General features: G+C 49.6%; 1 protein-coding gene across 1 annotated transcript in view; it reads right to left on the bottom strand.

The window, feature by feature from the left end:
* Nucleotides 1-26,229, bottom strand: part of COL22A1 (collagen type XXII alpha 1 chain) — a 298,462-nt gene extending 272,233 nt beyond the window's left edge. The window contains exons 1-2 of the mRNA XM_050800296.1: nt 26,088-26,229; nt 21,372-21,938 (exon numbers count right to left, since the gene is read on the bottom strand). Of these exons, the coding sequence (XP_050656253.1) occupies nt 21,372-21,938; nt 26,088-26,178 (658 nt within the window). The 5' untranslated portion in view covers nt 26,179-26,229. The remainder of the gene's footprint in view (nt 1-21,371; nt 21,939-26,087) is intronic.
* Between the last annotated feature and the right edge of the window lie 1,182 nt (nt 26,230-27,411).

The following is a 27,411-nucleotide window of genomic DNA, read 5'->3' as shown; positions in this document are numbered from 1 at the left end:
GAGAGAGACAAAGAGAGAGGCAGCAAGAGAGACAGAGAGAGAAGCAGAGAAAGCAAGAGAAAAAAAGAGAGACAGAGAGACAGCAAGAGAGAGGGACAGAGAGAGAGAGAGAGACAGAGGCAGTGAGAGAGACACAGAGAGAGAGGAGCTTTTGTGTGGGCGGCCTGTGGGACACACTCCCAGGATGGCCCAGTGGGTCCCTTCTTGCCAGTGCCTTCTAGGGCATACTGCCAGGGACACATTCCTGACAAGGAAGAGGGCCCCAGCCTGGCAGACATGGAAAACCCCAGCCAACAGGCCCAGGGCTGGAGGCAGGGCCAGGCCTGCCCTGGGCTCCCAGTGACCTCTCTGGCTGCTCCCCTGCCCTGTTGGTGTGCCTGGGACAGCCGGGTGTTCACCTGTCCTGCATGTCCCCATCCCACTCTCCCCGACCCTGTGCCTGCCCCTCTTTCTTTGGTGAAAGGCCACCTTTGCCCCTCTGGTTCTCCCTGCTTGTCTCCTCCTGGCCTTGCTGTCCGCATCCCCCCTTCCTCCCCTCTCCTCCAGGCTGAATCCGCCTGCACTCCTGCCTCTGCCCACGCCTGCCCCTACCTCTATCTGCTGACCCCATGCCCACCTCCAGCTTGCCGCCTACCCACTCTCATCCTGCGCACCTCCTGCCCCAGAGATATTGGGCCCAGGTCCACTGCCACTGCTCGCACTCAGAGCCCACCCTCACCACAGCTCTGCCCCCATGGGCCCTAGATCTGGGGAGAAGCTTCAGAAGATGGACATGAGGACGGGCCAGTGCCAAGCAGGACTTCAGTGTGGCCCCTGGCATGACCACAACCTTCCATGCCCTGGCCAGACACAGCTTCGCCTGGACGTTCAAGGCTGACCTGGCCCCTGAGGCAGATCCGTGCCCAGGCATCTATGGTCTCCCTATTTCACAGCAAGGCACCTGAGGCTTAGAGGGAATCAGCCAATCCTGGGGCCTGGAGCTGCTCCTGACTCTGCCCACCATGTCCAGGCCCCTCCTGCCCCTTGAATCTGCCACCTCATCCTGAAAATCTTGGGAGTGGGTGGAGAGGAACAACCACAAAAAGGGCAAAAGCTGAGCTGAGCTGCAAGGGGTTAACTGGGAACAGTGGTTCCCTCTGGAATCAATGTTCTGACAACACAGACTCAGCTTCAGGATCAGGAGAAAGTCTGAGTGACCCTGCGGTCCAGCCCCCTTGTTTTACAGATAAGGCATCAGATGTCAATAAAGTGGAGATGCCTCATGGTGCAGCTCCCACCAGACCGTGCCAGCACTGGGCCTCCTCCCCGGGCACTTGGCCCAGCACCTCCTTCCCATAAACCCAAACCCATAGAGGTTGCCTGCCGAGGGGTATAGCTTCGTGAGCTGCTCCTCCAGTTATAATTGGCTTTTACAGGAAAACTGGCCCTGAATGACAGCACATGGCTTTGCCCTCTGTCTTTGACCAAACCTTTGACCCAAGGTCATGGCCCTGGGTGGTGATGTCATCAGTACAGTGTGAAGTAACATCTCTTTGGGCTTCGTCCTTGCTGCCTCTGTTCTGTTTGCTCCTTAACAGAGAGAAAGCCTTGTGCTTTATGTGTGTGGCACCTCCAGCCTTTTCAGACCCTCCAAGGCTCACTCTGCTCAATTTTAGAACCAAAGGAAACTCTCAATATCTGCTCTTCAGGGTTCTAATGGGAACTGGACGAGAGAAGGTGCATAGAGCACCAAGTTCAATGTGGAGGACTTCCAAGTCACACAGAGCACAGTCCTCCTGGAATTTTTTTTCTTTTTTCTTTTTCTTTTTTTTTTTTGTTTGTTTAGAGGCTGGGTCTTGCTTTATCATCCAGGCTGGAGTGCAGTGGTGCAATCACAGCTCACTGCAGCCTCAAACTCCTGGGCTCAAGTGATCCCCCGTTCTCAGCTTCCTGAGTAGCTGGAACTACAGGCACGTGCCCACCACGTCCAGCTTTCCCCTGGAGATTCCGACCATGGAACCTGAGGGTGCCAAGCAAAACATTTCCCCAAACCTAGTCAGTCCATTACCCTCCAAACCCTGAGCTTCTACAGGCTCAGAGAGGAGGAGTTGAAGATCCCCAGGGTCTTTATTGCGCAGCGCTCGACCCCGGGTGAGAGGGTTGCTGAGCAGGCCGGCAGGCGAGGAAAAACCAAATAAAACAAAGCAAAACACCTCCCTGCTTCCCTACATGGATTGTGAATAGAAGGAGCTGCATAAAATCAAAGGAGTGGCACATTGCAAGAGTATCACGTGAATCCAGAGGAGGGCTGAAGAGATATTTCACGCCGCCCCTGGAGAGAAGATAGGCCTTCCCTAGCAGAGGTCAGAGGAGAGAAGGTCACAAACACGGTATGACGGGCCCCAGGAGGCTAGGCCTGCTCTCAGCATTGACCCTAAGTCACTCCATGTCTGTGGATAAACCATCTCCCTTCTCAGTCCCCAGAAAACAAGGGACTAGCCGAATGAGCCCAGAATGCCTCCTCACCCACATATCCTGCCTCTTTTAGTCTGTGGTTCTCAGGGAAGACATGCAAACAAGATAAGGTGTGATATATTTGTGCTACCTCCAGCCACGTTCTCTCCATTAGCACACAGCCTGGGCATGTGGTCTGTGCCAAACTCACACAGTCATGACCCCAAAATCAGTGCCAGTGGCAAAGGCAGGCCACAGGAACAGGAGCATGGAGCCCCCAGGAAAGAGCAAGGGGTTGGGCTCAGCCCTCCACCTTGTCAGGTCCCCTGAACACCATGTAGAGGCAGATGGCAAGACCAGGACCCCTTCACTGGGCCTCAGGTCAGAGGCAGAACTGGACATGGCTGCCCATGGCCCTCCCTGGAAGGCTGGTGGAGGTGGGCTCCCGGAATGGGAACTGGTGCATCCCTGAGGCAGCTTTGGTGAGGCTGTGGGGAATGACAGCCAGATGTCCGTGAGGAACATCTGGCATCTGGTGCAGCCTTCCCAAGTACAAAACCAGCCATGAATCAGAGCTGTCCCTGCGCACAGGGCTGAGGCCTGGAGAAGGCAAGTGAGGGGGTATAGCACACAATCTAGAGGTGGCGCCACTCCCCCACACACACACTTACTCTCCTCCTTCCAGGGCACCCACTGGGGCGCTGTACCTCCCATTGTAGACAGAGGTCACCTCTGAGGATCTGCAGGCAAAGGGGCAAGGCCTCCCAGCTTTGCATCCCTGCATGGCTGAGCCACTACTGTATCCTGGGCTCTGCTACCCCTGCCATGCCCATCCCCACACCCTGAGAGTGAAGCAACGGTGGCTGTAGGCCTTCACCTTCAGCTCCTCCAAGCAGCTCCCCTTCCATTTCCCCCTGGACGACTGAGAACAAGCTGCTCATTCTTTCCATCTTCCGTTTCCTCATCAGACCATTACTATGTGCTGTGCTCTCTGATCAGTTATCTGCTCACATTTCCCAACTAACCAGTCAACCCCTTCACCCACCCCACCCCTGATCTTAAACTCTCTTTCCCTTCCCCTCTCTTCTCTACGCCACCTCTCTAGGTTTCTGCCAGCCTCCTGCTAGCTCACCCTCCTCCATCAGACCTCCACACATCACAAGACCTCTGGGCTCACCCTGGCTCTCTTCACTTCTTTTACCTTGATCTAGTCGATTTCTCATTCAGTTCTGTGTAAGAGGTACCCACACGTGTATCCCCTCTGTGGCAGAGCCGGGACTGGGCTAAGCCAGGGAGGGTCCAGAGGCACAGCGTAGAGACCTCACTCCAGGTGGCCACCCTGATGTTGCACCCAGACTAAGCGACCCAGCACCTCCTCAAATTGTGCTTCTCACCCTCTCATCTTGCTCTGCTTCTCTGGATCTCAAGCTTTATTTGAATTTTCTATATGCATGACCTCAAAGCCACCAATGATACAATGAGTTCAAGACAACAACTCGCCAGGTGTGGGGACTCACGCTTGTAATCCCAGCACTTTGGGAGGCCAAAGCAAGCAAATTGCTTGATCCCAGAAGTTCAAGACCAGCCTGGGCAATATAGTGAAACCCTATCTCTACCAAAAATGCAAACATTAGCATGGCATGGTGGTGCGTGCCTGTAGTCCCAGCTATTCCAGAGGCTGAGGTAGGAGGATTACCTGAGCCCAGGAGGTCAAGGCTGCAGTGAGCTATGATGGCACCACTGCACTCCAGCCTGGGCAACGGAGCAAGACCCTGTCTCCAAAAACCAAAAAGACCACTCACTTTCTCCCACACCACTGCACCTCTCTCCCTCTATTGCCCCCAAACTTTAAGTGCCATGAGGGTGGCTCTGCACCCAGGAGTTTGCTTTCCATCCATATGTTCTTTCTCCAGATACTACTTCTGCGAACTTCCATCTCCACTGCCTCCCCTTTGGCTCTGCCCTGTCATCTCTCGCGCACCTCCCCAGATATCCTCAGCTCCTGCTGCCATCCCCCCACCCCACCCCCAGGTCCTCATCTGTTTAGCAGAGATCCCAACCCCTTCTGCTGGTTTGCAAACTCCTCACACTACCAGCATCCTCAGCCCTGACCCAGGAGGCTGCACTTCCACAGGGCATCCATCACTCCTGCTGGGGACAGGGGCCTCAGGGGTCTTGGGTCCTAAGCAGACCAACTGGACCAAGGAGGTTAGAGCTCCACTTGCCACTTCCAACCTCACATGAAGCTCATGGGACATGGGATCTGGCTTTCCCCACAGCTGCACAGAGGGACTGGGTACACAGCCTGGAACTACAGAGGGCTTAACACTCCTCAGGCTGGAATTTAACCAGCCAGAAACACAAGATAGCTGGCAAATCAGTTATCCACCCTGTCCCCTATCCAGGTAGACTATTCCAAGAGCACTCACTGCAGGGTGGCCTCTGTGCAATGCTGACGTCCTACAGGACTCAACGCACAGCGCTGCTTTCTGGGGCAGCTACTGCCATCTCTGTAACACTCTCTCTGTACATGTTCCCAGGCCTCGCCTTCTTCCCCTCACTCTTGCTGCTTTGGGGTTGGACCTTACAATAAACAACAGAACAGAAACCCTGCCACAGGCACCTCTCACTTGGCCTAAGACTTTTCCCAGCTTCTCTCCTTGCCTCTGTGTCTCCTGGCCGCAACCTGCTTTCCACACAAAACAAAGCGAACTTAAAGCACAGTAAGGCAGTACTCCTCTCTTGCTCAGAATGCTCCATTGGGCGGAAGGGGATGTACAATTTGTGAGAAATTCATCAAGCCGTACACTTAAGATGTGTTCAGCTATCTGGATGTTTTCTATCCTTCACTAAAAAGCTTAAAGTAGGCGGGGTGCGGTGGCTCACGCCTGGAATCCCAGCACTTTGGAGGCCAAGATGGGCAGATCACTTGAGGTCAGGAGTTCAAGACCAGCCTGGCCAACATGTTGAAACCCTGTCTCTACTAAAAAAAAAAAAAAAAAAGAAAGAAAGAAAGAAAAGAAAGAAAATTAGTCGGGTGTGGTGGCACACGCCTGTAGTCCCAGCCACTCAGGAGGCTAAAGCAGGAGAATTGCTTGAACCCAGGAGGCGATGGTTGCAGTGAGCCAGGATAGTACCACTGCACTCCAGCCTGGAAGACAGAGCGAGACTCTGTCTCAAAATAAATACATAAATAAAGTTTGAAGTAAAACAAAGCAAAGTCTTCAATGGGTTGCCATTCAAATCACAATAGAACTCCAAATTCTTCCCGTGGCCACAACACCCTAGGGAAGTCCGCCTCTGTCCACGCCCCACTCCTGTCCTCTACCACTTTTGTGTTTACTCCAGAAGCTGTGGGGCACTGGCTTCTGGAGGCTGGAGCTGAGGTCACTGCTGTCCCTTTATATAGAGTTTCCTCCACCCAGAGTGCCCTTTGCCTGGCTGTGTCCTCAGAGGGGTCCCTTAATTCCGTGACCTGAGCAGAACCCTTCTTCCTTTTTTCTTACCCTCCCACTGTTGTTTATGTCCTACAGAGCACTTATTATAACTTCCAGCTATAACAGTCAGCTATAATTTTAAGTGCTGTCTTTCCTCTTGTTTTTTCCCTTATATTAACTATTATACTACCTTGACCCATGCAGATACTGTTGCTAGTAAGCCTTTAATCAATATTTCCTGAATCAATGAACAAAATGTTTGCAGCAAAAATACAAGGTGGTTTTTTTTGTTTGTTTTTGTTTTCATGTTTTCAGGTGAGGAAACTGAGTCAGAGAGCGCTTGTAATGTCCTCAAGGACGTACGGGCATCAATCAGAGAGGAGGAGACTTGTGCCCAGCGCCCCCTGGTGCACTTTTCCTGTGTTAATGCATTGAATCTTCATAGTAATACATGGGCTTGTTCTACCCATTTCACAGATGCTGAAATTAAACACACAGAGGACCAGCCATAAGTAAAGAAGGGACAGAGGGCAAACACAAGAATTCAAGCCCAGGTCTGTCAGTCTAAACTTCCAAGTGTTTAACCAGGATATAAACTGCTGGGTCTCAGGAGTTAAGATGTTTAAAAGATAAAATAAAGTCCTCTGCTGGCCCAGATTTTTAATGTTTCTCAGTGAAGGCTTACTGGCTCCCAGTTTCTTTCCTTGTAGATGCCTAAAGCCACTTGTGGCTTCCAAGCAACAAAACCTTGTAGACCACGGAGCCTTGGACATGCCTCAACCCAGTCCCTGCTGCCCATCTAGTGACAGCATAGCACGTTGCACAGGCCGTTTGTTTTTTGACATCGAAATAATCTGTTGCTCGGTCAGAGTTCCCAATGAGACATTTCTACTCTTACCTCCCTGGTTGTGGACTCTGCTGTCAACTATACGTGACACAGTGAGGAGGGTAAGGAGCTGACTTCCAGCCTGGAAAACCATCCCAGCCCCATCTCTGCTCAGGGATAGTGTTGGGGGCCTGGGGTACATAGATCGAAGTCTCTGTGGTTCATTTTACCTACATCCCAGTCTACAAAGCAATAGCGCTGAGCAAGTCATCCTCACTCCCTAAGGGTACATTTCTGCATCAAGGGCTGTCAGGAAGGAGGGGTGAGAACGCAACACAGCAGTGAGTGCAGGGAGCCTGCAGGGCTCCGTGGCTGTGCTCTGCCTCCTGCAGTTTTACTTGACTGCTCTCCTGCCTTGTCTGGGCTCTGGTTAACCCCTCTCTAAAGTGGGCAACGCAGGAGGTAGTGAGGTGGAGTCTAGATTCACTTATGATAGATAATCTACAAATGCTCTCTCATTGAATCTTTGCAACATATCTATGGGGGAGATTTTTACTTGCTGTTTTCCAGATTTCTGCCCAAATCCACACAGCGAATAGCAGAAAAAGGTTTACAACCTATGCCTATTGGATTTCACAAACTGTATTCTTTCAATTCCATTTGTTCCCCCTCCCCAGAAAAAAAAGAAACAGCAACGCCGTTCTTGGGCACAGAAGAGTTTAGGGCCTTCCTCTGGACCTCCTCCAGTTTTACTTCATCCCACAGAGGAAGAGGAGGGACCAGGGGAACCATTCCCATTTGGACCCCATGCTCATCTTCTAGACCACACTTCAGGATCTGGACCTTGGACCTCCCCACCCAAACGATCTCAACCTGGCCCATTCTCCTTCTAAAGTACAGCCTCATTGTCCATCTGTATTCCTGAGGGTGGACTGGACCATTCCTGGGGTCTCCTGGGCCCAGGGGGCTTTAAGGGGCAGCTGTCTGTCAGGTTTGTGGACAGAGATTGATCTTATATATCAGGAGGTCCTCACACATGCAGATGAAGCCGTCATTGGCTCAAGACCAAGCAGGAGATACAAACAGAAGGAGGCCAGGCCATGGACTGGGGCTAGGAGCCTGACTCTCCTTGGGCTACCATGATTTTGCATGTCACTTTAAAGAGTCCCAGGATGCTGAATTCAAACCCGCCTCCCAGGTTTTTGTGCAGGCAAATTCGTCAAGTTAGAAGGAAAGAAGGGATTTTTCCAGGACACTTTTAAAATTTGATCTACAAGATATAAATAGGAGCTGCACATAGTATGGAAGCTTCCCTTTGTTGTCTTGCCCTAGGCTACTCTGGTTAGGGCTGATCTGAGGGCAGAGCCAGGTCCAGCCCAGACCTCTCAGCCCAGATGAGCAGAGGCAATGGATGGAGGTGCTCAGTTCCACATTCCAACCTCATCTCCAGCCAGCACAGTCCTTCTCAGCTGGGAGGTGTTTCACTCTCAGCCCAACCTGAGCACAGGCAGGAAAATGTCTTTCTATTCCCTAGATTTAGGGTCCAAGACAGAAAATGTCTTCAGTAGAAAACACACATGGCATTGGGTGCTCAGGGGAGCCAGAACTCACCTGCAGGGGGTCGTGGCACCCCAGGGCAGTGCCAATGAGCTCCTCTTATTACCTTCCACCCCTTCGGCCATTTATGTTTACATCTGTTGTTAGATTGATGTAAATAAGAACCTATTATAAACAAATAGACATCCCATGTGTCTATGACAGAGCAAGCAAAATTGACTGGTTGGATTCCCAGAAAATGGAAGTAGACATTTCACAAGAGTAGACAGACACTCAAAATGCAGACAGAGTTTTAACAGTTTTTTTTTTTTTTTCTGGGCAAGTACATGTAGATTGTTCCAGGGTAAGGGGCAAAAGGAAGTGGTCTTTATTGTCCTGAACATCCCTTTCTAGGTTTGGCTGTCTGTGTGTGTGCATCTGAGTATGTGTATATGAGTGGGGCTGTGTAGTATGTATGTGAGCACATGTGTGTCTGTGTGTATGTTTGTATGCCTGTGTGTGAGTGTATGTGTGTGTCTTGTTTGTGTATGTTTGTATGCATGTGTGTATGTTTGTATGCCTGTGTGTGAGTGTATGTGTGTGTCTCGTTTGTGTATGTTTGTATGCATGTGTGTGTTTGTATGCCTGTGTGTGAGTGTATGTGTGTGTCTTATGTTTGTATGCATGTGTATGTGTATGTATGTTTTGTATGCCTGTGTGTGAGTATATGTGTGTGTATGTTTGTATGCCTGTGAGTGTGTATGTTTGCATGTCTGTCTGTGAGTGTATGTGTGTATGTTTGTATGCCTGTGTGAGTGTATGTGAGTGTATGTATGCCTGTGTGTGAATGTGTTTGTGTTTGCATGCCTGTGTGTGAGTGTATGTGTATGTTTGTATGCCTGTGTGTGATTGTATGTGTATGTTTGCATGCCTGTGTGTGTGTATATGTATGCCTGTGAGTGTATGTGTGTGTGTGTCTGTATGCCTGTATATGAGTGTATTGTGTGTGTGTCTGTATGCCTGTGTGTGAGTGTATGCATGTGTATGTTTGTGTATGTTTGAATGTCTGTGTGTGTTTGTGTGTGTGTTTGCATGCCTGTGTGTGAGTGTAGTGTGTGTATGTTTGTATGCCTGTGAGTGTATGTGTGTGCATATTTGTATGCCTGCGTGTGAGTGTATATGTGTGTGTATGTTTGTGTATGTTTGTATGCCTCGTGTGAATGTATGTGTATGTTTGTATGCCTCTGTGTGAGTGTGTGTGTGTGTGTTTGTATGCCTGTGTGTCTATCTGTGTATGTTTGTATGCCTGTGTGTCGATGTGTGTATGTTTGTATGACTGTGTGTGTGTTTGTGCATGTGTCTGTGTGGGGGTAAATTCAAAGAAAGCAGGGTCAACATAATCAAAAGGACAAAGACAGAACACATATCTTACAGCAAAACAAGTCACCTAAAACCTATAGCTTTGACACTTGTTTTCCTTCAGTCTTCCAGTAACTGCGAGGTTGTGTCAGAAGCATCACAATTAATCAACCACATTTCTTGGAAATCCCCAAGACATCGCATAACCCCACATCCCTACTCATTCTCTGACAAGTGTAAAACAAGTTCTGCCAGGATAAGGTTAGCTGCAGGACATGAGAGGCACTCAGTAGTGCAGAGTTCCTCTATGAATTTCATTACATATATGCACATTTATATAGAGACATGTATTTATATAGGGATTGTCTATGTTTATGCATATGTCCTTTTACAACTACCTATTTAATTGTAGCCACTCTATATTTCATCTCTTTCTCAACTCAAAATGAAAATCCCCATGTGAAATGCAGAGTCTCCATGAGCTGAAGGCTTGGGCATGGCATGACCCTAGTCGATGAGATCGTCACACCTGTAAGGTGCAGTCTCCACTTTACTTGGGATGGCACCAAGGACAGAGTGATGTGGCTGGCACAAGGCCCCATGGCCAGGCAGCGTTGATTCATATCAAACCTCAAGCCAATTCTAGTTCCACTGGGACATGAATCTGTGTCCAAAACCTAGGAGGGTGTGATGCTTTTTGAGAATACATGGCTAACCCCTAACAATGGGAGGTAGGGAAGTATCTGTCATTAGATGTCACACAGAGTGGGCAGCTGGTCATGCATTTTGACCAAGACGTGGAAGGGAAGAGAAGAGGGACCCTCTAAGAGGAGCCACACCACTCAGCACCCCAGGGAGGAAACTGAGGCCCCCACAAAATGTCCTAGCCAAGGGCACCTCAGGAGCTGGAGGCAGCAACTCCAGATTCTCAGTCATCACCTCAGAGTATATTATCAAATGTTGGCAAACTCCTGTAAAGGGCCAGATAGTAAACACTTTAGCCTTTGGACCATGCGGTCTCTGTTGTTACAACTCAACCTGCCATCCCAGTGTGACAGCAGCCATCGACAGTATGTTAACAAGTTGACATGGTTGTTGTCCAGTAACACAATTTGTAAAATTGGTTTCTGGCCAGTGATCTGGCCTTTGGGCTGTAGTTTGCTGTCCTCTGAATTCGATCATGGAGGGTCTTCCGCTCCTGAATGGACCAGTTCCCATACAGAACTCAAGACAGGTGAACTTCTCGACTCTGCCCAACTCCCTCCCTGTGACATGGTGCTCAGATACAGTCACGGTATTGCCAAGCACTTTGATTTGTGGCATGTTCTTTTTTATATAGACTTGTCATAAAAATATTAAGTAGGATAACAGTAAGAACCACAGTTAGAACCACAACTTGGTAACTATCTACCAGATTGGTAACTATCATTTCAGTTTACAGACAAGGAAACCGAGGCTCAGAGAGGTGAAGTCCCTGACTGAGATCTGAGATCCCTGGCTGGCAGGTAGCAGACCTGGGATTCCACTCTGGCCCCACTGACATTAGACCACAAGTCTTAGCAATGACATGTGATAACAAGAGTTAACCTGTGATTTGCACTGATGTACCAGGCTGCAGTGGGAGCATTTTATGTGTGTGTTCCCTCTGCTCTAGAGACTAGGTAGTATTATTATTGTCTTTATTTATTTATTTATTTTGAGATGAAGTCTCACTCTGTCGCCAGGCTGGAGTTCAGTGGCACGATCTTGGCTCACTGCAGCCTCTGACTCCCTGGTTCAAGCAAGTCTTCTGCCTCAGCCTCCTGAGTAGCTGGAATTATAGGCGCATGCAACCAAGCCCAGCTAATATTTGTATTTTTAGTACACATGGGGTTTCACCATGTTGGTCAGTATGGTCTCGATCTCCTGACCTCGTGATCTGCCCACTTCAGCATCCCAAAGTGCTGGGATTACAGGCATGAGCCACCGCACCCGGCCTATTGTCTTTATTTTATGTGGAAAACTAAAGTTCAAAAGACTAATTTGTCAAAATAAACAAGAAAGCCTGGATTTCACTGAAGCTTTTAGACCTGAGTCCACCTGCTGAAGATGAGGTTATGAAATCACAGCCTCCGAGGAAGAGAGGAACAGATTCCAACCTCAGGCCTTCCCTGAGTTCTCATCCTGTGATCTTCTCATACATCCCAAGTCAGGGGTTCTCAAAGGGGGCAACATCACTTCCAAGGGGGGCAAAATTCAGTTTGGGAAGGAGTGGGAGAGAATCTTAGATATCACAATAGCCTTAGGCCCTCCAAGGTGCTACCCTACCCAACAGCATACAGGGATATATAATACATATATACTACTGCAGTTTCAGAGAAGGGGGATAGTTAGGAAAAAAGTATTTACAGAGGCTCCTTTGGGGGTAGATAATAATAATTTAAAAGTTGAGAAACACTGTGCCAAGTGAAAGATATTTAACTCAATCATCTTCCTGAAAGTATATATACATAATAAATACACACACAAATACATCATGTGTGTAAATGTATACAGTAAGAGTCCACACTCAGGGCCATCACTGCACCAGCAGTTCCTCTGGTATTGACTCAATAGATCCTAACACACTACAAGGTAGAGAGTGTCAACATTGTCCTCCTCTTTTTTTTTTGGAGACGGAGTCTCACTCTGTCGCCCAGGCTGGAGTGCAGTGGCACGATCTCGGCTCACTGTAACCTCCGCCTTCCAGGTTCAAGCAGTTCTCCTGCTTCAGCTTCCTGAGTAGCTGGGATTATAGGCACCCGCCACCACGCCTGGCTAATTTTTGTATTTTTAGTGGAGTTAGGGTTTCACCATATTGGTCAGGCTGATATCGAACTCCTGACCTCAGGTGATCCACCTGCCTAAGCCTCCAAAAGTGCTGGGATTACAGGCATGAGCCACGGCGCCCAGCCCAGCATCCTTTTCTTACAGATGAAGAGACCAGGCAGAGAAAGCTTATGGAACTGGCCTAAGAATAACAGAGAGGAAGCAGACAGAGTTGGGAGACCCAGCTGGGTGACCTGGCTCCAGAGGCTGTGGCTTAACCAGCTTCAGCCACTGGTGGAGCTATTTTCACTGTGGAAACCTCTTCTAGGAATCCACCTGCAGGAATAACTCCCCAGGTGCATAAGGAGCTCAGTACAAGAACATCTCATATTGCATTGTCGCAAGAAACCATAACCTGGAAGCAAGATAAATCACCATCAATTTGGGAATGATTGAAGAGGTGATGGTGCAAGCTCCCCCAGCCAAAGGAGACCTGTGCCATTGAGAATGAGATGGACTGCATGCCCTGGTTTGAAATGCGCTGACAGCGAAGCACTTGTGTCACACAAGCTCCTTGCTTCTAATACGTGGGTCGTATAGTTTTAGGCAGAGGCAGGAGTCAGTGACATGAAGCCAGTGGTTCTAGCGGTCATCTCCAGGCTTAGGTCTGGCTGGGCAGAGTTGGAAGACTATTCTTCTTCCTTGAAGTACACACATTTAGAATAAATGATGAGGGAGTTTTAGTTTTCCATCATTTTCAGTAATTTTCACATAAAATTTCACAGCACATAATCAGAATTAAGTCATTCAATTACGATTTCTATTTGGTGACCTCAGTCCTAATAAGCCTCCCAAGAGGAACTCCTGGTGACCTGCAGCTGGAGGGCGGGGCCCGGACTGACTGACTTCTTGAGGCTGACATGGTCCCAAGTGCCAGGCCACAGACCTCTACGTGGCGGCTCCAAACCCACAACCCACACTGCTGCCCATCCCTCCCAGCCTTCGGGTCCACCCAGAGGGAACAGCTGGGTGGGTCACTTTGTGGTCACATACATGTTCCCAGATGTGTGTGTGGTGTGTGTGATATCTGTGCTGCATGTGTGTATGAGTAGTGTGTATATGTGTGGGGGGTGTTATGTGCCTGGTATGTATGTGGAGGGTGGCACATGGGGCCATATGTGGAGTATTATGTATGTGGGCACATGGATATAATATACACGTGTGTGTGATGTGTGTGCATGTGGTGTGCGTGGAGCGTGTGTGTGGTCTGTGTTTGTGTGGAGGGTCTTATGTGCATGGGGTGCCTGTGTGTGCGTGTGGAGGGTTGAGTACATGGCCAACAGTGTGTGGAGCTGTGTAAGTTGTATGTAGGTAGGTGGGTGGGTACATCTGTGGTGTCTGTATGGGTGCTGTTTGTATATATGGTGTGTGTGAATTGTGTGTGTATGTGGTGTATAGCATGTGTATATAGAATGTGAGCTGTATACATGTGGTGTGTGGTGTGTAGTGTGTATGTGGTGTGTGTGTGCTGTGTGTGGCCTATGTGCAGTGTGTGTGGTACGCATGGTTTGTGTTTCTGTGAGGTGTGTGTGCTATATGTAGTGTGCAGTGTGTGTGGTGTGCATAGGTGAATGGGTGTGTATGTGAAGTGTGTGTATGTGGGGAGTGTGGCGTGTGTGGTGTGTGTGCACATGTGCCTATATATAGTGTGTATGTGGTGCATGTGGTGTGCAGGGTGTAAATGGTGTTTGTGTATGTGTTCATGTATGTGTGTGATGTGTATACGGAGTGTCTGTGGTATACACAGTGTGTTCATGTGCAGTGTGCAAAACGTGTATTTGCATGTGGTGTGTGGTTCATATCTATGTGGCATGTGTGTGGTATGTGTGGTGTGCATAGTGTTTGTGTATGTGTATATGCATGTAGCATGCATGGTGTGTGTGGTATGTGTAGTGTGGAGAGTGTGTGTGGTGTGTGCATGTGTGGGTGTGGGTGTGAGTGGGTGTGGTTTGCGAGGGGTGTGTGTGTGTGTGCTTCTATCTAGGGTGTGTGATGTGCCTCGTACGCATGGTGTTGGTGTGTGGGGGTGTGTGTGAGTGGGGTGTGGTGCACCCTGAGTTTACCGTGGAGTCTCAGGCCAGGCAGAGGGATGTGGGGACAGAGGTGGGAGTGTGGCCTGGAAGGCACGGTCACAGGGGGTGATGCCACTAGCAGGGCCATGCCCACTTTGATTCCTGGACAACACTCCTGTTTAGAGGGAGTCAGTGCCTAGAATTTCCCAGGCCAGACATGCCACCCAGACTTGCCAACAGCCAGCCTCCCTGCCGTCCCCTGGGACATGTGTGGCTGTGTCTTCAAAGGGAAAGATAATTGCAGGGGCTCTGAGGTAGGCCCTCTTCCCGCTGAGGGAAGACTCGGGGCTGCCCCCTGGATGCCCCTCCGAGCTGTGTGAACGGGGAAAGGTAAGCCACATGGCTGAGGCTCCAGTCCTGCCTCCTACAGATGGGAACAGTCCCGCTCTCCTGCTAAGCACTGTTGGCTGCCACCCCACCTCCACCCCAGCCACTGGGCTCCTCCATCATGTGGAGTCCACCCCCACTCAGTCCCTTTGCGGTCCCTGTTCCCCAGGCCTGGAACTCAGCCTGTCAATCTTGGCTTGCACAGTTGTTTCACACCATTCCAAGATCAAGGCAACTTTTCTCTCCTCCAAGAGACCCAGTTCCCTGGGTTTCTCAGCTTTGAAGCACTTATCACCACATGAAATGACCTCACCCATCACTTGATGGACTGCCCCTCTCCTTTCCCTTCTGGAAAGTGTCACCCTAAAAGTGGGATTGTATATGTTGCATACCCCTGTAACTCTCACACTTCAGAACAGTATCTGAAAGACAACCAAAGCTCAATGAATAGGCATTGAAAAAATAAGTCAATAATATGTATAAAGAGTGGGTAAAAGCATCCAGTGTTGTGAAATATTACCTATAAATGTTTATTTAGTCCATTCCCAACTATATACATAAGTTGTATTATTTACTAAAGGTGTTTTGAACTACAGAAAGAAAAAATGTGCACAATAGATTTTTAAGTGAACCTCATAATGAATTTATTTGAAAGGTTAAGTGCTCTGCCTGCTAACTACAACAGAAAGCAAAGGAGAGCCCCTCCATCAGTGTCAGCACCCACCCGCTAGACTAATCTCCCTGATCATGGCCACAAACCCATCTGCAAGGAGGAACTGACTCCACATCACAGGTAACTGAGACGCAGGGGGCTAAGTCAACCGCACAGAATGACACTCTCATCAAAATGCAGAGCTGGAGTTTCAATGCTGACATTTTCCCGGGGAGAACCACAGGTGAACAATAAAATGGGAAAATTAATCTCCTCACACAAAAGAAGCCTCGCTCTACTCCCAGCCTCAGTCGTATTGGCAAGTGTAAGCACCCAGGAGTCAAAACTCTCATTAAACAAGAATAGAACTAACTATGAACACATTCACAACAGGGTGGGAGAGGGGAGGGGATGACCACACATCCGGAGAGAGAAAACACCACAGGAGCATGGGAGAGGTTCCTTCTTTGCATTAATCCAGACCAACATCTCAGCCCAAAAGTCCAAGCGCAAAAGACAGGATGCAGCAAGGGACTCCCTGGCTATGGGGACAGGAGAGAGAGGACCACCATAGCATGCCCCCAAAATAGAAGTAGGTGGAGGCTTTCTCGGCCGTCGCCAGCTGGCATTCCACAGGCTCACTTACAGTGACCCGATAAGCTATATAAAGCTCGTTTTGTGGCCACGACAAAGCCTGGGGTGGAGAAAACTCTTAATTATAGCCGATGCTCTGGGGCTGGCCTTGTCCTCGGCCTCCACCCCACACACTGCAGGAAGCTGAGGCTGAGATTGCATCCCCCGGGAGCCTCTGTCAGGGGATGGAGAAGCAGGAGTTGATGCCATGACACAGAGGCACTTCCATGGCCACCAGCATCACGGCAGACCTTAGGGAAGGCCACCGGGGAGGTCAGGCCACTAGGGAGGCCAGAGATGATGCCTGAAATGTGCCTGTAATAACACTGGCCATGTGTTACTGTTGTTACTGTTGTTATTCCACTCCTCAGTCTGCTGATACTTGTTTTCATTTGTAAAATGGGAATAATGATTTTTTTTCAAGTTCGTTTCAGTCATTCATTCAACAAACAGCCACTGGCCACCAGGTCTGAGCCACATCTGTTCTAGACACTGTGTAGTTTGATTATTAGATATTCAGTAAGATTCCAGAAGGATGGTTGAAAGCACTCACTCTTAGGCAGTAGGTTCTGACCAAAGAAAGGCTTCCACACCTGTCCCCAGCAATCCTGGACAGGCCACTCAGCCCCTATGTGCCTCTGTGCCATCAACCATAAAACAGCCAGCCTGCCTTTTCCAAATCTGCACCAGCCTTCAAAATCTAACCATTTGTCTCTGTTCACCAAAGTGTGAACACATTCAGTATTTCCATTATTGTTGGCTATAATTTCAGATTCGCTTCATGTTCTTATTCTTTTCTTTGGCGGGGGTGGGGTGGGGATTGAAATAGATCATTGCCCATGAACTTCTAATGTGCACATCACAACAGCAAGCACAGAATTAACTGTCAGGCCACTGCCCTTGATTTCCTTTAAACAATATTTAGGAGCTCATCCTACATACTAGTCTCTGCTCTAAGCACTGAGGTACCACAAGGAACAGACTTTGCCCTTGTGAAGCTTATATGCTTGTGTGTGAAGATACATTAGGCAGGTAAACTAATGCATATATAAAATTACACAGTCTGTTGTGTAATTGTCTGCCATTTTCCTGCTGCCCCAAGTAGAAAAGAGTTTCCCTTTCAAGGACAAAGAGGATGCCAGATTCACTACTGCATCATGGGCACCTGGCCTGTGTCCAGCACAGAGGAATCACTCAATGTGCTTGAATGAATGAATGAAGTGAATGTTTACTACAATGCATGACTGTTAATGAAGGAATGGATAAATGAGATTGAATCAAATGGCTGTTTTAATGCATGATTATTGAATGAATGAATGAGTTGGATCTAACTGAATGATGACTACATCAAAAAAAAAATCCTGATATTTTTAGTCTACCATTTTCTAGCTCATCAATAAGTGGCCCCTATTGAGACTAGTTCCTCCTCAGGCTGTTAAGTCTCCCACAGGCATCCTCTGTGTACCAAGAGATTTCTGGTGTTCAAATTCTGCCATGCTCCCTGATTCAATCTCACTAGCTGCTTTCCAATATGTTACTATTAGCTCTTTTATTTTGTTTTGCTTTGTTTCTAATTGAAGCAATTGTAAGGGGATTTCATTTCGTTTGTAGCCAGAATAGACCAGGCCCTCTTCATCTCACAGCTGTATTTACAAAAACTGATTCCCTTTAGATGACTGAGCATTCACTTAAATCTTACATCTATTTTAGGATTTTGGAGAAGCCCTATCTTCACAGAATCCATGAGCTTTTCCTGACGAGATCAGGGCGGACGTGTGTTCTGGGCTGGCCTGCGTAGGTTTCCCTTTCTCTTGGTAACAGCTCACTGGTTTTCCTTCATGTATCAAATCCCTTTCCTTGAGGGAGCTGGGCTGGGAACTAACTCCACTCCCAAATGTTAAACAAGGTCTTGTGACAGGCCCAAAATATTCAACCTATTTCCACTCCCAGACTAGTGATTGGTGTAGGGACGGTCACATGACCTACCCTCGTCCAGTGAGACTGAGCGCCAGGCCTGCTGGGTAATAGTCTCTTCTCCTCCCGGGTTTGCAGGCAGACATGGCTCTGAGATTCACTGAGAGGTGTCTTGCCATGGTGTCCCCAGGTTGCCCTCCCATGTCCATTCTCTCCCTCTGCCCTGTTCCCAGCCCAGGAGGCCAGCCACTGTGACTGCATCACTTGGCCTTGCTTGGCTGGAGTCAGACAGGGTCAGGCTAGTGGAAGGAGCAGCCATGCAAGAGCAGATAAGGGGCAGGGGCTTCTTTCTTGCTCCCTCTCTGCCTGTGTGTTGTGGTCTGGCAAGAGAACTGTATGCCTTCATGACTAAGGGTCCTACAGGGCCACCCAATCTCAGCCCTCATGGACTCTAGTGATACACTCCATCCCTTCTCAGCTGGCTTCTCCCATCACTAGTTTGTGCGTACCTCTGTATCCCTTGTTGATCTCACCCTCCTCTAAATAAAACCTTCATCAGAGTCTCTTCACTGAAACCCATTTACCAGTATAATTCTGATACATAAGTCAAGCCAAGAACAGAGTTAACACCAAGACAGAGGAACCCGGAAACGGAGAGTGGAACGAATGGATCGAGGTTTCATCGCTTGAAGCTGCCTGACCTCTGGTCTTTCAATTGAAAGTCATAATATTATCAAATTTGCTTTACCAAGGTCAATGATGGTGAAGCCCATGTTCTGGAGGCACGGGGGAGAGGCCTGGAGTCTGAAGGCCTGGGTTCTGTTCCCACCCCTGGTGTCTATTAACTGTGCGGTACATCCCAGGGACTTGACCTCTCTGGGGTTGTCTCTGCCATTCTCAGAGCCATCCCTGGGCATGAAGGAGCTTCAAAGTCCAGAGTTGTCTCTGCTGAGATCCAGAACCACTCTGAACCAAAACTGTCAGGATGGCAAAAACAAACAAACAAACAAAAAACAGTGGGAAGGATCTGGAAGTAACCTGGTTTCCCAGCACTCTGCATCAAGGGGTTCTGGATTCTGGAATGACAGGTAGAATTCATTGTTCCTGAGCTACCACATTGAATTTCTACTTCTTAGCTGGGGCTGTGACCCTGTGCCTAGATCTTATCTGTACAGATTTCTGATTCATCCAGTACGCACCTGGATCAATCCCATAGCTCCAGCCCTGCCTGAGCTGTCTCCTATCACTCCTCTTTCCCCACCTGACCCATCCCCTCTCCGGCCTACAACTGAGGGCCCAACATGCCTTGAAGCTGTGCCTTCCATGATCTCAGCATTCTGTGTGCTCTTATCTATACAAAAGACAGAATCCTTATCCTATGAGGTTGTGATACGGGTCAGTGAAGTCACTTATGGAAAGTCCACAGCCAATGCCTTGCATACTCTAGGGTAGATTACCTTCACTTAGCCTTCTGGGCATTGATTTCCACCTCTGTAACATGGGCCAAGTCATCAATGCTGGATCTCTCCTGAAACACAGTTCTCTGAATTTCTCCAGCAGTCTTGTGAAAGGCCTCCCTTTGTCCTGCTGTTCAAAACAAGTCGCATTCCATTCCCCACAGAGATCTGACCATGTCACACCCCTGCATAAACCCTCCAGCATGTCTTCACCTTAGCACACAAGCCCCCCCTTTACGGGGACCCTGACAATCTGGCAACACCCAGCAGCCCTAATCCCCTCCTTTTCCCCAGCTGCATGGGCCCATCATGGTTCACCAACCATGTCATGGCATCCCTTAATCCCACTCCATCTCATCCTTCTCAATCCCATGCAGTTCATGCTCCTGCTCTAAATAACCTAAGCACCACTTCGTCCAGGGAGCCCTCCCTCATTCTCCGTATCCCCACACATACCATAGTCACACATGGACCTGGCTGCCTGTGCCTTTATTCAAGTTTACCTGCACAGTACCATATTCCCTTCTATGTGTCTTTCCTGCTTTCTAGACTATGAGCACCCTGAGAATGGGTGCTGTGTCATATCTTTTTCCGTAGCCCCCAAAATCAGCACAAGGTCACACAAAAAAGTAGATAAGCATCTGATAAGTATCTGTTGAAGAAATAAGTGGAGATTAAAAGAGCCAACACAGAGAAAAGGGTCATACTGTGGTATAGCAGCCTAGAGCCACCCCAGTTTCAGAAATGGTTTAGCTGTGTTCTCACGGGGCTGCAAGCCAGGCACAGCCTCAGGATCAGGCCCCTGCCTCCCCTGCTGAGTCACACCCAGCTGCCAGCACCTTCCATGCTGCCCCAGCCCCCCAAGGCTTTCCCTGCCCCTGGCCAACGTATAACCTACGGCTTCCCAGTCAGGGGTTGTTCAGTCCCCTGCAGTAATCAGAAAGACAGAGGCTGAGGTTCCACACTCCACCTGACCAGCTTCAAAGCACAGCTCCTACTAGGTCTGGAGGAGAAGGTTACTCAGCACCCACTGTGACCCAAGAAGGACAAATGTCACCCCAATGCAATAGGAAGAGGCAGAAGCTGGAGACAGTGTAGAACATGAGAGACCCACTTCACCCTTCCTGTCCTGGGGAGGGGGCTGTCCTCAGAATGACCCCCACTAAATCCTGGAGGTCAGGCTTCCAGGTCAGAGCCCTGGGGACCATCAGCTCTCTGCCTCCCCTCCCCCTACCGCCAGCCACAATCAACAGATTCCAGACAAATAAGCTAGAGGCCTTGGGTTATCTCAGAGGGCACCCGGTCAACAGCACTTGGCCTCTGGGATAAGCAGCTCCTGATTGTGTCTAAATGACTGACTCTGGGCTGCTGGGAACAGCTGACGGAGCCTGTATGTGCCCATTTTCTTGCATGATCCCTTATCACAGCCCCTTGGGAGACCCTGCTATATGCCCAGTGCTTTAGGCCAGACTTTGCATGCACAGTTTCTAGCTTTCACAGCTCCGGGCAGTAAGTAGAGGATATTCCCATATCAGAGGTAAAGATGAGACACCAAGTATCTCCCAGGTGGCAGGGTGGTTAGAACCCAGCTCTCTTTCATTCCAAACCCCTTCTTGCCTCCCCTGGCGACCTCTGCCTCTGGATGGAAGAAGACATCGCATCTTCCTGACAACAGGGATGTCCAGGGGGTGCACGTGCTACTAAGTTCCCTGTGTGGCCAAACCCAAGAATGTGGGTTCCCTCCGCCTCTGCACCTGCTACTTCCCCTGCCTTCCTGGAGCCGGCCGCAGGGTCCCTATCTGCCCAAGGACCCCTCCCGTGGGCTCAGCAGGTGGCGTCACTCTTGGCAGGGGCCGCGTGGGGCCCGGGCGCACTCACTTTCACACAGACGGCGCCGCAGTTTGCCCCGGATCTTGTCGATGGCGTTGAAGTCGGACACGTGGAAGACGTGGGCGGACTTGGGCTCTGAAGCGATCTCCTCCAGCTCCTCCTTGAGTGCCTTGCCCACGCCCACGGCGAAGATGCGGATGCCAGCGCGGTGGGCGGCCGCAGCGGCGTCCAGCACCAGGTCCTGGCTGCGGCCGTCGGTGAGCAGGATGGCCACTTGCTTGTAGGCGCGGTCCCCGGGGCGGCCTCCGGCGCGTGGGGAGAAGCTGAGGGCCGTGATGTAGCGCAGCGCGTCACCCGTGTTAGTGTTGCCCCCATGGTAGGCGAGGCGCCGGGCGGCTGCCTTGACCTCCTCCCGCGAGCCGAAGAGGCCCAACTCGAAGGCTGTGGTGGGCCGGTCACTGTAGCGCACGACCCCCACACGGGTGCGGTCGGGGCCCACCTCGAACGTATCCACCAGGTTGGCCACCCACTGCCGGACCTTCTCAAAGTCCTCCTTGCCCACGCTGGAGGAGGTGTCCAGGAGGAAGACCAGATCGTAGTGGACACTTTTGCAACCTGCAGGGATGAGAGAAGGGGTGGCATAGGGCAAATGGGCATGGAAAGGGCACTGTCCTGGGGCATAAAGGTCACTGGGGTCACACACACCTGCTCAAATGCCTGCCTGCCCTGTTTCTCATGACCCAGGGACCCTGGGCTGCCTGAAGGGCCTGAGCCTCAGTTCCCAAACTTTCAGTTGGCAATAATGATGAGTTTTCCCCAAGACTACTGTGAGGCTCAACTGACAATAGGTAGCATCACATTAAAATGATTAACAGCCACCACACAGCACTATGCCTCAATCTCTTCACTTTTATTTTGTTTAAAAGGTAACTCCATTTTTTCATTATTTTTCAACCTACCACAAATAATGCATGCCCATTTCCGAGAAGTCAGAAAATGCAATCAAAAGATGTTTAGATGGCCAGGCGCGGTGGCTCATGCCTGTAATCCCAGCACTTTGGGAGGCCGAGGCGGGCGGATCACGAGGTCAGGAGATCGAGACCATCCTGGCTAACACGGTGAAACCCCGTCTCTACTAAAAAATACAAAAAATCAGCCGGGCGTGGGGGCGGGTGCCTGTAGTCCCAGCTACTAGGGAGGCTGAGGCAGGAGAATGGCGCGAACCCAGGAGGCGGAGCTTGCAGTGAGCCGAGATTGCGCCATTGCACTCCAGCCTGGGCGACAGAGCAAGACTCTGTCTCAAAAAAAAAAAAAAAAAAAAATGTTTAGATGTTTTAAATGCCCGTATTCCCATTTACACGGAGATAACCACTATTAAAGCATGGTATATATACTTGATTATTTTTTATTTCCATATAATTATTAATAGGAATGGGACTGTACCAGACACACTGATACTTATGCTGTTCTCCCTGCATTTAGTTATAAGGTAGAAATCCATTTCTAGTTTGATCATGCCGGTTTCCATGGCTGCACAGAGTCCTCTGCAGGGATGAACATAATTGATTTAGCCAGCACTCTCCCATTAGATATTTAACGACTCAGCCCTTTAAAATCAGATAATACAAGGGGAAGTGTTTTCCAATCTCTAGAACACTGCACAAATATACAAGAAACTATCAAGAAGCCCTGGTCTTAAGGCCGGGCGCAGTGGCTCACGCCTATAATTCTAGCAATTTGGGAGGTCAAGGTGGGCAGATCACTTGAGGCCAGGAGTTTGAGACCAGCGGGGCTAACATGGCAAAACCCCATCTCTACTAAAAATACAGAAATTAGCCAGGCATGGTGGCTAATGACTGTAATCCCAGCTACTCAGGAGACTGAGGCACAAGAATCCTTTGAGCTGGGAGGTGGAGGTTGCAGTGAGCCAATATCATATCACTGCCCTCCAGCCTGGGTGACAGAGTGAGACCCTGTCTCAAAAAAAAAAAGAAAAAAAAGAAGCCCTAGTCTGACTCTTCCAGAAGGTGGGGTTTGGCCATCCCAACAGAAGCAGCTGACCAGGCCTCTGGGAACACCAGGCACAAACATTTGGCTATCAAAACAAAACTGAACAAAACAAAACAAAAAACCACTTTGTTGAAATACCAGATTGGAAAAGGTAAAATGGTCTGGTAGTGGCCTGGGTGCATGAGAGTTGGAGGAGAATGCACCTGCCTGCTCAGCAAGTGACCGTGGATTTGTCACACCCTTTCTCAGGGGCTTTGAAACCTCATAAAGGAGGGTATCTTTTTATCCACCAATTCCAAAGTTAGTGATCTATCCCAAGAAAACAATCAGATAAATGGAAAAAAAAAAAGATGTATAAAGAAATTCACAGCAGCATGGCCAAAAAAAAAAAAAAAAATGCTGGAGATAATGACACAATCACTTATGTGGAATTAAAGAAATTACTTAAAGAAAAATTATGACGTATTCATTGCTAGGCAGCCATGACAGTGACGGCTGCAGAAGAATCCCTATTTACCAGCATGGATACACTTTTCCAATATAGCACTGGGTGTGAAAAGTTGTTTATAAAATGATATGTATAACATAGAATTTCTGGAAAGAAAACCTATGCGTGTGTGTGTGCACGCATGATTGTATATGCATGTATGCATGACAGAACCTGAGAAGGAAATACTTGCTTACCTCTGGCAAGCAGAGCTATGAGTGAATTTTATTTTTTGTATTTTTTGCTTTTATATTTGCAAGCAATAAAGTTCAAAAAACAGAAAAACGATAAAGCTATACGTATTTACACACATACTCCCACAAATGCTTCCCTATGTGGTCTGAGCCAATGCCACCCTTGAATGTTCCACACCTACCTTTCCCTCCAGTTTTAAAAATCCAAGTGACAATCTGCATGTCAGGCACTGAGTTATATCCCAGCCTTAGCAGGACTGATCCCTAACAGGATTAGAACTCTGGAGTGTGTTTGACCAGATGTGCAGACTTGGAGATGATTCCTGGGGAGTTTTTCTCCTTGACACAAAAGGTCATTCTTTTGTGCTTGGGACAATAATGTCCCAGGCTGTTCAGGATAATTGCTGCTGAGGGTCAGGCAGACCCTGGCCTGCAGGCTTTAATCCTAGAGCAAATTTGTTTGAAGGCTACAGAAGTTTCATTTGTTCAGGAGGCCTCCCCAAGGGGCCCTTTTGAGCTCAGGGCATATTTTCTCCCAGAGGCCAGGGAACAGGCGGGATTTTGTGCCAGTGAGGCTGGAGTGCGATGTGGAGAGAAGAGATCTGAACTGGGGCGGGTGCCCTGGCTTCTGGCCTTGACTCTGCTAAGGCAGGGGCTATGCCACTGCTGGCAGGTGAGTGCTTTCCTTGGGCCCACCATTTTCCACTCTGAAATGAGGGCACAGAGGAGACCACCCTAGGATCTTTTTGCTTTTAAATATGATAATCCTGTGCATTGGCTGTGCATTTGGGGTTGGCTAGATGGGCGCAGAAATCTCATGTTCCCTGCATGTAAAACAGGACGTCTACAGTTAGTACTGCCCTTCCAGCTAGCCAGGCTTTGAGAGGCTCAGGAAAAAAAAAAAAAAAAAAAAAAAAAAAGCATGAGACGACTCTGTAAATTCAATAAAGAAATAATGTCAACCTTTCTTTTTTAAGTCCAGGGAGAAAAGCCTTAGAATATCACTTTCTGTAAGATGGGCCCAGCGTTTTGCTTCCTGGATCTAATGACAGGCAGTCTCCCTGGCCGCCTTGTGGGCAGTACACAAAACACCGCACCTGTCTGCTTATTGAGGACCCTAGTGTGCAGGCTCCATGCCGAGGTTGTGGACCCTGATCCCTCCTTCACAACTAAGCACTGACCCGTGCCTTCCCCCAGGGCAGGGGCCCTCACACAGGTTAGCAAAACCATGTTGCCATGTCTCTCCCCTCCCGCCCCGGGCCTTCTCATCTCCCGTCAACTTCCCCAATTACCGGGTCTACTACATAAACACACTTTTCTCACCGTCCTGGATGCCTTTGCTAAGTGGGCTCCAGTGTGTACATGTCCCCCAGCATGTGTCCCAGAACCTCCACAGGACAACACAGCCAGGTCCTCACCCGGGCCTCCTCCCCGAGCTCCAAACCTGCACACACTTGGTAGAGACAGGCTCACAACCCAGGATGTGACTGATTAAGACGTGTTAAAGCAACTCATTCCCTCTCTCTGTCACGCTCTCTCCTCCTCTCACACGAACACACACCCATCCCCTCACATTCACACTCACATGCATACTGACATCACCACACATATTCACACACTCCCTCAAACTCACACACACTCTCACACTCCCCCACACACTCCCTCAAGCTCACACTCCCACACACCCCCACACACTTTGTCAAACTCACACACACTCCCCCACACTCTTCCTCAAACTCACATTCTCTCTCTCCCTCACACACTTCAAAGTCCCACACACTCACACTCCCCCACATTCCTTCACACTCCCTCACACACTCGCCCTCACACTCACACTTCCTCACACACTCATACACACACTGTCAGACACATACAGGCCCTTGCTGAGCAGCTGGTGACTTTTTGTCCCTAGGTTGGAGGGCAGCTGACTCACACTTGGATTCCAGACTCTCCCTCTCTCTCACACAGTCAGTTGTGAGCTCACTTGCATGCACACGCCACAGCCCATGCTCACAGACACATGCTGTCTGCTCTGTCCCCAGCACAGCATGGCACAGCCCATGGTGGCCCCACCTGCCCGCTGAGCCTGGCAGCCGCCGCCCCCACTCCACAGCAGCAGCATCCAGAGGAGGCCAGCCACAGCGTTCCCTCGGAGGCCGACCATGGCTCTCCTGTTCTTGGGGACAGGCTTCTCTTGGCCAGGAAGAGACGCTGTGAGGGTCTACTGCAGCATGGCCTGTGTGGAGAAAGACACCCTTAGAGGAGGCTCTCAAGCTGAAAGTCTGTGAGAGGCAAACTCTGGGCCCCGCCCAGGGGGATTCCCCCACGCCCAGCCTTCCAACCCATTTTCCCTCCCGGATTCAACTCCAGGCAGCCAATGTGTAACCTTCCAGAGCAGAGCCAAGTGTGACCTCCCTTCATGGATGTATGCCTGGGTCCCCCCAGCCATCCAATTAGCAGATGGGCTTGCAGAAGGGAGTAGGAGAGGGCCTTGTGCCTGAGGACTCCACACCACATCCTGCCTGGTATGGCTTGGCTCTGTGTTGCCACCCATGTCTCCCTCTCTGAAATCCCCACGTGTCGAGGGAGGGACATGATAGGAGGTGACTGGATCATGGGGGCAGTTTCCCCCATGCTGTTCTTGTGATATTGAGTGAGTTCTCAGGAGATTTGCTGGTTTTATAAATGGTAGTTTTTTCTGCTCTCTCACATATTCGCTCCCCTGCCTGCCACCACATAAGAAGCACCTGCTGCCCCTTCCTCCATAACTGTAAGTTTCCTGGGGCCTCCCCAGCCATGCAGAACAATGAGTCAATGAAACCTCTTTCCTTTATAAATTAACCAGTCTTGGGCAGTTCTTTCTAGCAGCGTGAAAATGGACTAATATGCCACTTAAAATCGTTCAGTATCACTGTCCTCATCTGAATACGGCACAGGGGCCTGCCATGTTCCACCCACCCCATCCAGCCTGGCCTCTCACCTTGCCTCACTCCCTCATGCCGCACTTGGTAGCCATGAACTTTCTAGCCATTTCCTGCAGGTTCCAGGTGCACCACACCTCCCTTTGCCCCCGTGGGAGGGCTTCCCTCTACTAAAATCCTCACACCTACCCTGGGAGCCTCTGGCAATGCTCAGCTCAGACGCTCCCCTTCTGGAAAATTTTTCCCAGACCCCTCACTTCCCTATGGATTGAGGGGGTCACTGCTCAGCTGCCTGCAAGTGAACCCTGAGCTCCTCAGCAGGTGACTGTGACTCTAATTCTCCATTTGCTTCATTGTCAGCCCTTTCGACGGCTTGATCCCTAGAGGCTGAGGCCAGGCCAACTTCACTGGGCATGGAAGATTAGAGCATTTACACATGGTCAGTAAGTACCTATGAAGGAAAGAACTAATGAAGA

Source organism: Macaca thibetana, chromosome 8 (assembly GCF_024542745.1).
Source record: "Macaca thibetana thibetana isolate TM-01 chromosome 8, ASM2454274v1, whole genome shotgun sequence".
NCBI classification, from domain to species: domain Eukaryota; kingdom Metazoa; phylum Chordata; class Mammalia; order Primates; family Cercopithecidae; genus Macaca; species Macaca thibetana.
Note: the sequence above shows the minus strand (reverse complement) of the source record. Positions and strands in the feature narration are given on the sequence as shown.